This window comes from Quercus suber, unplaced genomic scaffold (assembly GCF_002906115.3).
Source record: "Quercus suber isolate HL8 unplaced genomic scaffold, Cork oak 2.0 scaffold_69, whole genome shotgun sequence".
NCBI lineage: Eukaryota > Viridiplantae > Streptophyta > Magnoliopsida > Fagales > Fagaceae > Quercus > Quercus suber.
This window is the reverse complement of record NW_027069534.1, coordinates 1,562,845-1,579,126: the sequence shown is the minus strand read 5'-3', so window position 1 is coordinate 1,579,126 and position 16,282 is coordinate 1,562,845. Positions and strand designations below refer to the sequence as shown.

Genomic DNA, 16,282 nt, shown 5'->3' with positions numbered 1-16,282 from the left:
AACACAACAAATTCTTCAACAAGGCTTAAATTTGATCCTTAATATCTCAAGGCAGATTAAGATCATCAAGCTAAGAAGAGCTAGTGCAGCTCCTTTGATTTAGATTGAACTTATTTAGTGTTAAGCAATAACATTATACTACAAGTCGTATCAAGCAGTGATGTTGAGCTACGACAGATCGTTTCAAGCAGTAAGATAAGCTTCAAGTCTTGTTCAGTAGTGAAAGTATCTGACAACTCATATTGTATTCATTATAAGACAAGGGAATGTTGGTTATATCTGTTATTATTAAGTCTATGAATCCATTTGTGGAAAGATTCTTTCACTATTGGTTTCTTACTTGATCTCTTTTCTATTTCCTTTCATTTATGACGAATCCGTTAACGGATGTCCTTATAGCATTTGTTAATGAACTATTTTAGGAAAATTTGAATACCACTTTTATGGGTATTATAAAAACTATCAAAAAATCAATAGTTTTTTTTTCTTATAAAATATTTTTAAAAATAGTTCCTAAATCAATGTCCTTAGGGCATTTGTTAACCTTTCACTTCACTTATTATTATTATTTTTTAATAATTCAGTAATTAAAATTTGGGATGGGGGATTTTAAACCTTGTATACCTTAGTTGGAAACACTTGAAACTAGGAAGTGTCAACTAAGCCACAAGTCTATTGATCTTTCATTCAGAATTTAGTATTACTTTGATATATTATATCAATATCTAGTCATGTCTACATTGGAAACAATAGGAATTAGGAAGTGTCAGTTAAGACACAAGGCAATTGACTTTTCATTTAGCATTTAATATTACTTTGATATAGTATATATCAATATCTAGTCTTGCAATGCATAACGTAAGTGATTTTTTTTTTTTTTTAGGGGGAACGTAAGTGATTTTTCACCTAAGATATTTGTATCAAACATTAATTAGTCATCTAATTTTTTTAAATATAGATACTATAGAATTGTAACCTATAACATCTATTCTATAATGATTCTTTTTTGAGAGAGAAAGAGAGAGTTTTAATCTATGACGTCCACTCTTGATGATAGCTCCAATGGTTAAATAAGAAATCTGTGGTCCAATCCCCACATACACCTTCTTATCATCAGTTTAAGGCACAATCTATTTTTGGTGTAAGTGACTAATTCGAGAATAAGAGATTTACCAATTGAGTTAAATGAAACTCACATTAATCATCCAATTAAAGTGAAAGATACATGACCAAATATATAATTAATCAATGAGATGCAAAGTAACGTTATATTCCCTTTTCAAAGTTATCTCCTAATCAATCAATATATATATAAAAACAAAGACCTCATGTGTGAGAGCGTGAGGTTCTGCCAAGTGGCACATTGTATGACCTTTTTTTCCATTTGGGATTCCACCTCATCTAAATTTAGCATTTATATCAAATTATTAAGTAATGACATATGCATTTATTTCGATGCATTAATAAAATTAAAAGAATTTGTATACATTTATAATTTGAAATGCTTTGGATAGATACGAATGGATCTAAAAAGTCATGAGAAAAATAGGAGTTCAGAAAACTTTTCAATTTTATGCATAAGACTAACTTCAATGTAGAATTGCAAGAGTCAGATTCGATGAACATTGAGTAATATAATTATTTGTCTCCACGTTTGTCTAATATAAATCCTCATTTCCTTTAGACTTAAAAATCAAACTTCCATAATTTCTCTCACAATATCTTTAGTTCCCTTTCTGAGAAGTTTGTTAACTTCCAAAATATTATGTTCGTCTTTAATTTTTTGTTTAGATTTTATGCATTCATTTTTATTGATGTAGCATTGTAATGTGGTTAGGATGGTTTTTTCATATTATGTGCTAATTTAGATTTTGGGTTTTCCGTATGATGCATATACTTGGTAAGGATTTGTAGTATATTTGGTATTTTGGTTGCTTTTAGCTTAATTAAAATTTGAAGGTTAAATTGTGATATTATTGCGTCAAATGGCATTATTGTTTCTATTGTTGTATCAAGGAATTCTAGCAATTTTTATAGCTAATTGATTAAAATATTACTCTTTCAATTTTCACCCTATTATAATTAAGGTCTTAGAAAATCAAACTTTTCTTCAATTAAAATATTAATGGGCCTTAATTTTATCTCATTTCAATTTTGAAACTAAAGAAAAACTACTTTCATTGAAATAAAAATTATAAGTGTTGATATGATGGAGATAGAGACTTTAGTGGCATAAGAAATGTAGAAATTAACACTATAAAATCTATATATAAAGCATAAATCATACAATAAAGACATCTAAGAACCACCAAGTTTGTAGGTGACTATGGGAATGTAATATGGTGACATTTGTTGGTTGCATGAATTAGAGGAATTTTTTCCCAATTTATTTAGTTTGAATTTTGTTTTACTAGAAAACTTCATAGAATAATTATGACAAACAATAATAGTATTCATGAAATTAATAGATCATAAATAATTTTTTACTAAATTTATTAAAATGCACCGCGCATTGCGTGGGATATCCACTAGTTATTAAAATAAACAAACTAGCCATACAATCAAAACTAAAAGTAACTAATAACATTTGAAGCCTTCTACCAAAACTCCATCTCACACAAAATGTGTGCCAACCTACTATCTAACGACTCCTAAAACCCTGCGGCACGAAGTGCATGAAAACTAAAACATAGAGGATTTGTCTTCTCTCTCTCTCTCTCTCTCTCTCCATTAAGCTATGGATTTTCTGCACAAGTTCTTGGGCATTGCACTGCCTCCCTTGATGCTCATTGTGTTCTCTATTACTTGGGCCCCATTTCTCCTTTTCAAGTTTCTTTATTTCCTAAAGAGATCCAAATACAGTGAAAACGTGGCGGGCAAAGTCATACTCATTACTGGAGCATCTTCTGGAATTGGTGAGGTTTGTATCAATCTCATACTATTAATCTTTTGTAGATGAGTGATGGTACAATTATTACAAATTTTATTATACACCTACGAATTTTTGTGTCAACTTTTAAAATATGATGATAAGGATACTACAAATTGAATTACAATTCATTATTTCTTTATTAGTTATTGAAATGATTCCAATTATGTTCATTGTCACACCAATTTGTAAGTCTTTTGAAAAAAAAATTTGCAAAAAGTAAGAGAGGGTATATCATGTATATCATATATGTAGCCAATCTTCACATAAGATTGGATCTACACTTGTGGAGTCTACCTCTATGCGAGAGGGTGGTTACATATACCGTATACATGATATTCTTTTTCAAAAAGTAGAGAATTGGGGTTTCGATTCTCTCTATTAGAAGAATCGGTCAATATTACTGAGTTACAACTTACAAGGCTTTTAATATAAATTTCAATGTATGAGTTTGTAGCATGTTGCATATGAGTATGCTAGGAGACGAGCTTGTTTAGCCCTTATTGCAAGAAGAGAGGACCGTCTTCAAGAAGTTGCAAATAGAGCCCGACAACTAGGATCCCCAGAGGTTATTGTGGTACCTGCAGATGTTTCCAAGGCTGAAGATTGCAAGCGTTTTGTTGATGAGACAGTGAACCACTTTGGACAATGTAAGTGAATGTGTGATAAGTTTTCATTTTCTCTAAGGATTTTTTTTGTGGAAATATTTTGAGATGTCAGTGTTATGGTTGGTGGTTTTTGTTCAACAGTAGATCATTTGGTGAACAATGCTGGAGTAACACGCATTGAATTATTTGAAGATTCCATCCAATTCTCTGATTATGCTTCAATTATGGTAAAAATCGAAACCAACATGGTTGCATTTCTGTCTCACTTTTGTAACAAGGTGGTGCTACTAATTGCACTTGAAATTCCAAAATATATATATATATATATATTTGCTAAATAGAAAGAGGAAAATCAAATAATGTTGAAAGAGGAAATGTAAACAAAAGAATTCACATGATTATTTTTTTTTTTTTTTTAATATAGAATGCCATAATATTCTATATATAAAACCATATTTTAAGTTTTTTTTTTTTAATCAAAATATTTATAAGAAAATGCTACCTGTTGGAGAGACTCCAAAATATGGCATATTGTCATGTTATAATATGTTTTTGATCATGTCTTCTATTATCTTTCCCTTAAATAAATTTACACATTTCAACACCAAATGCATGTTTTGGCCTAGTATAGTAACTTATAATATGTCTTTCATTATGAAATAGGCTTTTTGGTTCAAATCCTACTGGCTACTTACATCCAAATACTCAAAAACTTTGCAACAAATTCTTTACACCCTAGAGTTCAAAAATTTTCTTGCACATTAGATTAGTAAAACACTAAAACGATCGTATCTATTAGGAACTTGATGCTAAGCTGCGGTTCTACAAGAATTAACCCCCTATAAATTTTTATTTGATTTTTCAACTTGCTTTCTTGCATTAACAGAATCCCACTTTATATTTTTCTAGGACATAAATTTCTGGGGTTCAATATATAGCACCCACAATGCAGTTCCACACTTGAGAAAAAGAAAGGGAAAGATTGTTGTACTTGCTTCGACTGTAGCATGGTTGGCTATGCCAAGATTGAGTTTCTACAATGTAAGAAACCTTCTTAATTGGAATGCCCTACTCCCACTTTTTTTTTTAATTGATTCATTTGTAAATCTGTGATGGCTACAGGCAAGCAAGGCAGCCCTGATATCCTTTTTTGAGACATTGAGGGCTGAACTTGGTTCGGATATTGGAATAACAATTGTGACTCCTGGATTGATTAAGTCAGAAATGTCAGAAGCCACAAAATTATCAAAGGTATATTGTGAATTAAATGAAAGCTGAAAGCCTCCTTCACCAACCTATGATCTTAAATCAAGTTTAAAAACTTGCATTTATATTAGAGGCAATGAAGTGTCTTAAGCCACTAGATACCAAGAGGGTAAGATATTTTAATAGCATTGAGTAATGGTATGGTAAAGTCCCTTTATAATGTGAAAATGATCGCTTAAGCCAGACAATAACTGTACTAACTACTAATTAACTTTTTTGTGTCTTTTTTTTTACTGACATGGTTTAATGACATCAATTTGTAAGCCTTATGCAGTAAAATTTTTATATATGTCTAATACCACTCCTGTTATATGTGATTTCTACTTCCAACTTAAGTCATTATGTACACTTCCACTATTATTTTTTAAACAAAGAGGGAACTTTCATTTCCTGAATGTGATTTCTGGATAGGCTAAAGCAACCTGGATCCTAGTTAAGTCAACAGAAGGGTGTGCCAAGGCAATTGTGGCCAGTGCTTGCAGGGGAGATATGTACTTGACTGAGCCATCTTGGATGAAGGTGATGTTTTGGATGAAAATCATGTGTCCTGAAGTATTGGAATGGTGCTTACACTTGACGTTTATCAAGAGGCGCCAGACTTCAAAAGACTCCTAGCTGCAACATCTGGTGTTTAAGCCAATAAATTCTTCAACACAGCTTCAATTTAATCTCCACGCATGAAGGCATATAAAAATCATGAAGCCAAGCAGAGCTAATGGGTCTCGCTTCAATTTAGATATTATACCTTTAGAGTTGAATTAAATTGTCACCTTGATAAATTATATCAATATCTGTTTATGAAGCAAATAACTTGTTTTTTTTTTCCTTTTTCTTTTTTCCTACTACATTTTTATAAAACCATATGCAAATTGATAATCGAAGTTATCAACTGATTTTTTTTTTTTTTTTTAAATCAAAAGTTTGGGGATTTGAACCCGAAAATTTTTGTTGAAAACACCAAGAGATGTCAGTTGAGCTACAAGACTCTAGATGTCATCAACTGAAAGTTAATTTTCAGATAAAAAACCAAATATACAAGTTTATAACTAACCAATGAATTATATCAATTATTTTGAGATGTTAAATTAGAGTAAAATTTAACAAAACCAATGGATGGTTTAGACAACGCAACCATCTCCGTTTATGGGATAATCAAAGAAACTCAGTGATGTTCCAGATTTACTTTCATGGGGACCAACATCATCTAGGCCAAGTGGAGGAGAAATAATACTAACAACATGCAGCCCTGAACAGTGACAGAGAGAAAGGTTTTTGACAGATTGCTTAAAACCCTTTTTTCTCGTCTAAAAAGCTGTACCAGACAGCCTACCTGCTTGTATATATCCTCTGCAACTCATGCCCTTAAGTTACAAACCACTAGCCTTTCACTTCCTTCCATCATAACGTAAATCCTACACACTTCAAACACTTATCTCTGCGCCTGTGAAGAGAAGTCATGGATTTCATTCACCAAATCATGTACATTACAGTCTCTCCCAAAGTCCTAACCATGTTAGTCTTCATTCCACCAACATATATATTTTCTTCAAACGTCTCCTATCCAACATAAAATCCATATTCATTGAAAATGTGGCTGGAAAAGTAATACTCATCACTGGGGCGTCCTCTGGCACGGGCGAGGTTTGAACCATCTTAAGCCACTCAATGGTTAAATGATTAAATGTTTACTTTCTTAATGGAAGTTTTGCCCTTTTAGGACAAATTGTTTTTCATCAAATAAAAACTATGTGTTTAATTACTTTACATCTTCTCCTTGCTATTTTTTTTTTTTTTCAATTAATTGTTGTGGTTTTGAAGCACCCTGCAGTTGCACGAGTATGCTAAGAGAGAAGCTTGCCTAGCCCTCATAGCAAGACGAGAGAACCATCTCCGAGAAGTTTCCCTCAAGGCTTACAAGCTCGGCTCCCCTTAAGTTACTGTGATCCCTGCAGATGTCTCAAGCGTAGAAGATTGTAAGCGTTTTCTAGATGAAACAGTTGGCCACTTTGGGCAGTGTTAAGCGTGAAATCAATTCTCTGCTCATTCTAGTTGCTTTTAATTGGTGAGAATGTTTCATGAGCAATACTAGACACACAAATCAAGAGTTTGGTCCAAAGTGGACCAAATTCTTTAATTTTTGGCTAAAAAAATATAAACAAAATAGGCATTTGAAATTAGAGATATAAGCCCTTAAAAAGCAACAAAAATGATGAATATTCACAAGACTCCATTGAAATTTAAGATTCAACAATATTGACATTACACTTATATTTGGAAAGGAAAAAAAAAGGCTACAATTCTAACATGTTCTATAGAATGGTGGTGTACATTTTTTTTAATATTTTTGTGTATATTCATATTAGTCAACCGATTATGATATCTTTTTATTAAATTACGTTTTTTAATGCAAAATACCATATAAGATAATAAAAATATCATATTGGAAAAGTTCTGATGTAACGGATCAATTCGTATGTACTTTTTAAAGCTGATTGTCCACCAGGTTCATCAACCAAACAAAACAAAAAAACTACATTTTGCTACACTATTTCATGATCTAAAAGAGAAGGTGGGGGCATGACCTTGCAATTGCATACAAAGAATGTGAATGGACAATTGATTCCGCAATTTATACTCTACTCAGAATTTTTTTTTTTTTTTTAAGACAGAATAAATACCATGTTAACAATTGACTAAGCAATTTAGCAAAACTTAGCTGGTACAAGTCATTCAAATGTAAAACAAGTTTCCAGCTCTTCTCAGCGTTCTCACTTCTCAGGCCTGGTCTTCTTCCAGATAGCTCATTGGCTTTGCATTTTCTTCTTAAGCATCGCCTACTTTATGTGGCAGACTCCAACTGGCAGCGGATTTTCCTTAAACAAAGAGGACTTCATCAGACTACAATGTTTCTTCCTTGACCAAACAGCGTAATCCAGTTACACAGCAAATTAAAGGATCGTGAAGTGTAAAATCAGTTTCCCCTGCCATAGCTTATACATCCGATGAAACAGCCCAACCTCCAGACCAATAAGCAGGCAATGCTTTAAAAATTGCCACATCAATTTAAGTTATCATGGCCTCCCAACTTGGCTTGCCACACAGGTTCTGTGATCCATGAATATGGAATGTCGTAATCAAAGAAGAGTCCTCCTGCACCCAAGATGGACATAGGATGATCGCCAGCCTTGTCAATTTTGTGAGCCAATGTTCTTCCTAAAGACTGGCAAACTGAGAGCCACTCAAGGGGATACATCAATGGGATCTAAAGAAGAATGGTGTGGTGTCTGAGCAGGAACAGTAGAATTTAGCCTTCTCAGAAGCAACCACGCATCAGATTCAGTACAGCCCTCATTCATCTCAAGAGCAATCGGTTGCGGAGAGGTTGTACTCATCTCTATAAGCATTGTGCCCTGAAACAAAACATTCCCAATTGAAGAGATTGATAGATGAACTAATCTTATACACTCTCTCACAGCTCAAAAAACTATAATAACATTTACAGAAGCATTTAATCTATAAAGTAGGCCTATTGATCTTTCAGTCAAACAGAAAGAAGAAGAGGTTGGGGGGGAGAGGGTGAAAGATAATACCTCAAAATTCGCTAAGAACATCTGGAATTGCTTGAGCGTCTCCTTCATGTCACTAACTATTTTTTTGTCCGGAGAAGAAAGAGCAGCAGTGACCTCCTCTGGTGAAAAACCTATTCCTTTCTGTACAACCTAGAGTGCATAAAAAATTGATCAATAACCCAAAGTCCTACAAGCTCATATTATGAAGGGAAGAAAGTAAATACTCACATCATGATGAATGAGGATCTCAGTAATCAGGCTACCATCATCAACATATGCCCGGAGCTCATATGTTGTCCGCTGCTTATACTGGAATCCCTTTACGCCAGTCAAAAAGCACTACAAATTTTGGATTCACGTTTCAGAAATATATATTTAGTAAAGTGGTAGAATAATTAGAGGTGAATACTACTACAAGACACAATAATTATAAGGACGAAAAGCAACTCAAGATGCCTCACTATAAAATTGGAAATGTATCCTATACGTATGACATCAAGTACAATCTATCTCAGTTAAAATTAATATAATTATGCCCCAGAATTCTAGCTTAAATATCTCCTCCTCCATCCCATAAATAAGGGGTGGAAGCTAAGGTCATGTGTTCAAAATCCACTATATGTGGGTAGACTTACCGATTAAAAAATTAATATATTCACTATTGAATTAAATTGTAATGTTTATTGAATCCCTCCATCTTTAAACAGTTAAAATGTAAATTCCATTTACAATTAAATAAGCATATCTTACGTCTGAAGGGTATGTGTCCATCTAAAATTGAAGACTGCACAAGTAACAGCCACTCTAAGTTGGTCAATAGATACATTGAGTTGAAAAGAACTAGATAAAGAATAAAATAAAGATGTATCATTGTACCATGTTTCTTAAGATGTTCATATATGTCCGCAACACTAGAGCCTAGAGGAACCTAAGTATCAACATTTCTAAAAATAAAAATATTGCCTGCAATTGATTAATCAACCCAAGTATCGACATTTCTAATAAACATGATGTTAGGATAATGCTCATGTTCTTTTGATACGTAGATGTTAGGATAATGTTCTCAAAGAGGGTTCCTACATTGTTGCAACAAGTGTGAGAAAGTGGAAATTTAAATGCTTTAACATTTTTAGAAATTTGATGTTCAATTTGAAACAGACAAAAAAGGAAAGTTCAACACCCACTTTGCAGGGTATATATATATATATATAGAGAGAGAGAGAGAGAGAATAATGCTACAGTCACAAACTATTTTATAACATTTTTACAAACTACTGATGTGGCCAACCTTTTATTGGTTTTCATCTAGGCCCACCATTAATATCACTTTTTCATTTACTAATAATCACTCACCACATCAGCAGTTTGTAAAAAATTTTATAAAATAGTTTGTATTTCTAACATTATTCATATATATAATGTGATCATTGAAAAACAGTTGGTTCATCTCTAACATGGAAAGACTAGTCACTAATTTAGATAAATAATCTCATAGAACATCAATTAAAAATAAACTTTAAAAAAAAATATTGAAATCGTAAAAGGAATGATTTGCACATATATATTTGATCTTTGAATTTAAGATATTACAGAGGTTTTTCATTCATAATATATGGACTATCTGATTTGCTAGCCAACTGCAGATCATTAAGGCCAGGCATTGGCAGGATGAACTGAACCAACTCAAGTGGAGCTGATCTCAATCTAACTCATAATATGTTTCGAAGACTCAAGGCACTTTCAATTGAAAGAAACAAATTATAGTGGCCATATTATCTAATTGATAAAGAAAACAGAATATATACCTTAATTTTTCCCTGAACAGAAGGTGATTTCTCCATTACTGCTACCAGCTTGGCTGACAAACTAGCTAAGTAAGTAAATGGGATTTCCCGGTCACCAGATAGAATGACAGGGTGGTCTGCCTCATCAACCATATGAACATCCTCAACCTCCGAAACAGTAGAAACAGTATGAGAGGATGGATTAGGAACAGCATTTTCCCGGCTAAAGGGGAAAGTATCTATATGCATCTCCTCTAAACCAGAAATAACAGAAGATGATGTGTTAGGAACAGCATTTTCTACAGTAGCAGGATCTGTAAATTCTTCTGTCGTCCTTTGGCTGGTGTTAGTGCCCGACAGAACCGAAGTAGCACCTACAGAACCCAAATTCAGGCAAAAAATATTAATGACATACAAGCATGTACCAATTCCTGATTTGACACCTAGTATTCCCAGCATATTCCCAAATTTCTTCTATGTTCATTAACATTCCAGCATATATTGATTACTCATTTGATGACTAATTATACAATACACGCATGTGAGTAATGCACTGGAATACACCTTCTAGCTTATATGTCTTAAAAATGAAAATTGCCAGCAGGGAAAATGGCTAAATCATGTCTCAGCATTCTTACAAAAATAAAAATTTCATTTCAAACTTTTAAATCAGGTTAACTACCACAGCTCTCCTTGACATCCTTCTTCACAGACTAAATCTTTTACTTGTGATACATTTACGGAGGGGAGATGGGTGAGGAATTAAGACAAGGAAAGAAAAGGCAATTGGAATAGCTTGTTAATCTAAGAGAACTCTATTGCATACCACATTATATCAATGGTACAATGAAATTCCAATATATATATATATAAGAGTAATATTACAAACACAAACTATTTTACAATATTTTTACAAAATGCTGATGTAGCTCTAGCATTTTTCAAATAACTATTAGTAAATAAAAGTGTGATGTTAGTAGTGGGTTCTGATTAGAACTAGTAAGAATTTGTCACATCAATAGTTTGTAAAAATGTTGTAAAATATATATATATATATATGAGGTTTTACTTAATCTCGACATCCACCCTAGTTGGCACATGTATACCACAAATATAGCAGCACTACCATGCAACTTAAGTGTTGTTATCAAAAAAGTATAATGTGTATATGAAAGTCAAAACTGTTCATTATCAAGTTAAAGGGACCCACCCACCCCCCTTTTCTCTCCTTTCTTCCCAGAGGAAAAAAAAGTGAGTTACCTTGGTTATTTGCTCGAAAGGGAGTTGCATCTTGCAATGTGGAACTATTGTTGTGCACGGCAGCACTAACACCATTTGATGGCCATGCAGCAAGGGTTGCTCTAGTTGCTAAAGGAGGGACGACTCCTGACCTTGTTCTGCATAAGAATAGTTAAACTGAAGGAAAGAGAGTAAATGAAGAAACTGCATAAAAGGTGTAAACAGCTCCGTTTAAACTGACCTTTTAAAGGTCAAGAATTACATCACATACAAGACCAGTATGAACAACTAAAATAGAATTCAACCACTACAGATTATTGATTTATCATCCAGCACAAATGATATTTCACAAAAGTTCCAAAAGCATAACTCTCTTGACATAATTTAATATACATTCTATTTGGAAATCATTTCCTTTCAACAATTAATTTAATGACAACCTACTTCCCCTCTTGCATGAACCTCAGGTCCTTTTCATGGACCAAAATCACCTTCCTAACATTTACTCACTATAGGGAGTTGCATATATGCAATCAAAAGTAGAGGATTAAAAGCAAAGTTGCACTAAGGCTAGTGCAGCATTTAGTCACAGAAACTATAGTTTCCATCTATAACAGAATAAGCTAAAGATAAAATATGCATATATAGAAGAATAAGCTAAAGATGTTAATAGCAAAGAATGCAATATAATCAAGTGCACTTAAAGGCACTGTCATTCATTTCAAAATAAAAAAAAAACAGGACAAAATGTCATTTAAAAAACCTTATAATAAATTGTAACTTTCACAGAGATCATTACATCCTTGGTGCTCAACATATACCTTCTTCCCCTGGGTGGCTTATTTATTTCGTCAACAAGTCGCAGGCGTGCTGCCTCCAACTCCTCAACCAATCCCCCCAGAACTTCAAAAGCTTCAGGGACCAGCATTAGAAGCCCATGACGTATATGTACATTACAGATGGCAACCTGCAAGTCAAAAGGATGATCTGTCATTCGGCTAATGCGACATGCTTTAAAAGGAGTTATATTTTTTCAAATGGACCACTTATTAATACCAGTATGTCAGAACATGACTAACTGTTAAGAAGCAAAGAAGATATACTAGATGTATCTCTTTAATTTTACCTGGCATGTGGAAATGATCAAACAACAAACAAGCGACAAGTAAGAGCAAATTCAGATAGTGAATCACAAGCAGATGGCAACAGCTGATCTCTGACACAACTTGACCAATACACTATATGTCACTAATCCCACAGCTCATACAATATTCTAAAGCATTTGCATAATTTTCTAGTTTAACTAATAATGCACAAAGGCATAGGACCACATCTAAGTCAGATGAATTTCATTCCAATGTATCAAAAGCTATCCTTTTGTGGCTTCGTGCCAAAACACCAACATATATGCATGATAGACAATATTTGTCACAAAAATCCATGTCATAATGCATAATGTCTTGAGGCAACCACTTGAACATCTCTGTAACACCATTCAATTGTATATGCATTTGCTTCATGGAATTTATTTTAGATTTCTTCAAGTGACTTTTACATATTGCTTGTCTCGTACACAATTCATATTCAATTGTAAGCATAGCTATGCAAGAGCATCATGCCTATGTCTAAATATGATTTATAAGCAGATAACTCCTCAAATATATCAGATTCAATCTTGGAAATACACCCATTATTCAGCCAGAACAAAAAAAAACCATATACACAGGTGATAACTAATAAGTACCAAAAAAGACCTTCAATCCAGCAGGAGCCAAAGATTCAAGCGCTTGAATAGGCCTGTATTCCATTCCAAAAACACGTTGAACACCATCGGTCATCGATAACTTGAGACACCTCTTGATCCCAGGAGGCGCTTTTTCATACCTTCCCTTGAGAGGACAACTGATATTAACTATCTCATCAATCTATAATATAAAAACCCAACATGAGAGAGAGAATTTGTTTACAAATAAATTATTCAATCATAATTACTAATCATTAAACTAACATAAAAGTTTTAATTTTCTTAATTTCCCTAATAATCATAAAGTGGTTATCATTTTAATCAAAACTGCAATCAAACACGCACAAAATAAAACTCCTACATGAAGAAAAAAAAAACTTTCAATTCAAAAAACCAACTTAGAATTAGTTTACAAATAAATGATTGGAGTAACACTATGGACACAACATTTTTCAATACTGTTGACATGACCTGTTGTGTTATTGTATTTATTACTAACACCATGTTTATTATGTGTCAATCACAATAGGTCATGTTAGCCATTGTTAAAATGTTGCATCCTGAGCACAGCCACTGGCATGTGCGTGTCCTGCACGCACGTCTTTTTACTAAAAAAGAATATCATCCCCGAGTAATTCTATAACCACAACCTTTAACACACTCTTTTCCACAACTATTATATCTAGCAGACTACCTATCACTTTCACATTGACCCACCACTTGCAATCTGCCACGTTAGAGTTGTGGCATAAAAAGATTGTCCTCCTAGATTTTCTGGTTACCCCACACCATGACTATCCTAATTTTTCAAGAATTGACGTATCGTCGTGTCACGTGTCAAGTTAGTGCCAGTGTCAATGTCCATGTTTCATACTTGTGTCTCTAAACTTATTGTAAACTATATAATCGTGATTACCATTAATTAACTAACAAATAAAATTTAATTTCCTTTAATTTCATCTTAATATTGATAAAGTAAATATTAACCATTTTCCAAACAGAACTACAATCAAACACCTAAGCCACAATAATTGAAAACCAAAAAAAAAAAAATTTGCAGAGATTCAAATCAAAATCGGACCTGCAAGACGAACGGACCAGCAAGATCGACGAGGTGCATGGAATCCACGTTGCGAGGGAGCGCGCCGCTCCCGCATTGATTCATGTCGGAAACCAAGAACCGCTCGAAGCAAAGCTTGGCCTTCGCGTCGACGCCGAGGCTCGCGAAGCCCGGCACGGAGCTTCGAAGCGCGTCCAAGCAAGCCTCGAGCGACTCATTCTTCAGCCTCAGCCCTAGCCTCCCGAGAAAATCTCCGATCGGAGAACCAGAGCCCGAGCTGTCGTGTTCTCCTCCTCCGGCGGCCAGATTTGGTTGCGCCGAGTTGTCGGAAACATCAGCCTCCCGGAAACCCGAGCCTTCGCCGGCGGAATTCGTCGCCGGAGTTTGTTGTGCGGAGTGGTGATCGGGATTCGGATTTGGATCCGGATCGGGAGGAGTGAAGTTATCGGAGACGTCGATGAATTCTTCTTCTTCTTCTTCTACACCGTCGTCGGAGATTTCAAGCGGTTCGGATGGATATGGATCCGGAACAAGATTCGGGTTCGGGTTCGGATTTTCGGTTTCGGGTTGTTGAGGAATTTGGTTTTCTTCTTCTTCTTCGTCGGAGGAACATATTAGTCTGAGGCGTCTTCTAGACATTTTGGGGGTTTGGGGTTTTCTTTTCTTTTCCCTCCACTTTGGTATTTTTATTTTGAAGTTTTGGGAGGGAAGGGAAAGTGATTGGTTTGAACACGTACCCGGATCCGGATCCGATTTGATCCGGCCCTTTTGTGGCCTGAACTACTAGGCCAATAGAGGCTTGAGTTGGACCAGAAGTGAATATTGGGCTCTATAAGTGGCATAAGACAAAGTGGGCTTGTTGTTGTTTAGTTCTTAATTGGATTTTTTTTTTTTTTTTTTTTTTTTTTTGATAAGTAAGAGAATAGGCTAGGGGAGGAGAATTATTTTGTGATGGTCAACATCATTTAAGAAATTGTGGTAGATCAACATTCCAATGTAAACCTGATTAGTATTTTGAAAGCCCAAATTTTTCAAATATCTACACTTGGAAAACAAAAACAAAAAAAAGTGCAGAGTTATAACATAAGGAAAACCTCTTGTTGGTTCATGTCCACTACTCTTGGAGAAAAAGTGTAATCTAGAGCCATTTTTGGTGGATGCAGCTGTAACCTGTAAGCATAAAACACTAACACAAGTAATGGAATAACCAAATAGGTCCACTTTGATTGTTTAGCTAAATGATTATGATCATTACATGCAGTGACAAAGCCAGAACTTTTCCTTAGTAGTATCGATGAGTGAAACTTAAAATATGTTTTTCATTTTTAAGAAAAATTGCAAGAGGGAATAGGTGATTTTTTATAACCCATGGTGTGGTTTTCATATAACCTTTAAATATTTTATATACTTATTAGTCTTTATGTGACATCATTCTAGTCTGTTGGTCTTTCTATAAATGCTTAGAAGGCAGTTCCTTTTTCAAAATCTGCTGCTAAAATAGGAGAAGAAAGTGGGGTTCAGGGCCAAAAAGTGATGCTTTTCAATTGGAAATGAAAGCAATGAAGAAGTAGGCTATGCCTATAGGCCTATAGTGTTGGTGGCCGTGGTTCTGGGATTCTTGGTTTTGGGTCTGGACTCTTGACCCAGTGGAGTGCGCATTTGGAATTCAACTAAAACCTTGCACTCTTCCTCAATGCATTGCTGAATGCAAAAAAAGGTCTTGCAGGAAAAATTTATTATTGCAACCTGGGCAATGAGGGCTCAATGGAAACTTTGCATCTACTTGGTTTGAAAGCAACACATAGATTTTGGTATGAATTATTTAACTACTACTTTGTAATTCATGTAACCTCTAATTGTACTTCAATGTGCAAGCCAGCAATAATAATGCTGTGTTTGATCATTGATGCTCATGCTGTGGATTTCGAAAGCAGTATTAGGTATAGCTAATACTATTTGCTGTTAATGAGGAGAAAGTAGCTAAAGTAACACTATGAAAGCCCAGCAAGGCAAGCAAATATAGATAGCTAAAGTATGAACTGTGTACCAAAAATGATTCACGAACTAATCGCATGGATATCAA

General features: G+C 34.3%; 2 protein-coding genes across 2 annotated transcripts; one reads left to right on the top strand and one right to left on the bottom strand.

Moving 5' to 3' along the window:
- The first annotated feature begins 2,602 nt into the window (after window positions 1-2,602).
- On the top strand, window positions 2,603-5,627 carry LOC112001748 (11-beta-hydroxysteroid dehydrogenase A). The gene is made up of 6 exons (XM_024033925.2): window positions 2,603-2,920; window positions 3,387-3,579; window positions 3,679-3,764; window positions 4,447-4,578; window positions 4,660-4,788; window positions 5,215-5,627. The coding sequence occupies exons 1-6, from the start codon at window positions 2,738-2,740 to the stop codon at window positions 5,416-5,418; spliced, it is 927 nt and encodes a 308-aa protein (XP_023889693.1). The 5' UTR covers window positions 2,603-2,737; the 3' UTR covers window positions 5,419-5,627.
- Window positions 5,628-7,260: 1,633 nt separating this feature from the next.
- LOC112001742 (recQ-mediated genome instability protein 1) lies at window positions 7,261-15,017 on the bottom strand. The gene is made up of 8 exons (XM_024033922.2): window positions 14,221-15,017; window positions 13,150-13,320; window positions 12,217-12,362; window positions 11,417-11,553; window positions 10,178-10,530; window positions 8,601-8,711; window positions 8,394-8,522; window positions 7,261-8,213 (listed from the first exon to the last, which is right to left on the bottom strand). Exons 1-8 carry the CDS (start codon window positions 14,836-14,838, stop codon window positions 8,043-8,045), a joined length of 1,836 nt encoding a protein of 611 aa, XP_023889690.1. The 5' UTR covers window positions 14,839-15,017; the 3' UTR covers window positions 7,261-8,042.
- Between the last annotated feature and the right edge of the window lie 1,265 nt (window positions 15,018-16,282).

Bases quoted from the DNA above. Each gene is read 5' to 3' on its own strand.
- LOC112001748 (XM_024033925.2), top strand. From the start codon at position 2,738: ATGGATTTTCTGCACAAGTTCTTGGGCATTGCACTGCCTCCCTTGATG. The intron at 3,580-3,678 runs GTAAGTGAATGT...TTTGTTCAACAG, and splicing joins AGTGAACCACTTTGGACAAT to TAGATCATTTGGTGAACAAT. The intron at 4,579-4,659 runs GTAAGAAACCTT...TGATGGCTACAG, and splicing joins CAAGATTGAGTTTCTACAAT to GCAAGCAAGGCAGCCCTGAT.
- LOC112001742 (XM_024033922.2), bottom strand. From the start codon at position 14,838: ATGTCTAGAAGACGCCTCAGACTAATATGTTCCTCCGACGAAGAAGAA. The intron at 13,321-14,220 runs GTCCGATTTTGA...TTTATATTATAG, and splicing joins CTGGTCCGTTCGTCTTGCAG to ATTGATGAGATAGTTAATAT. The intron at 8,712-10,177 runs GTATATATTCTG...CAAAATTTGTAG, and splicing joins CTGTTCAGGGAAAAATTAAG to TGCTTTTTGACTGGCGTAAA.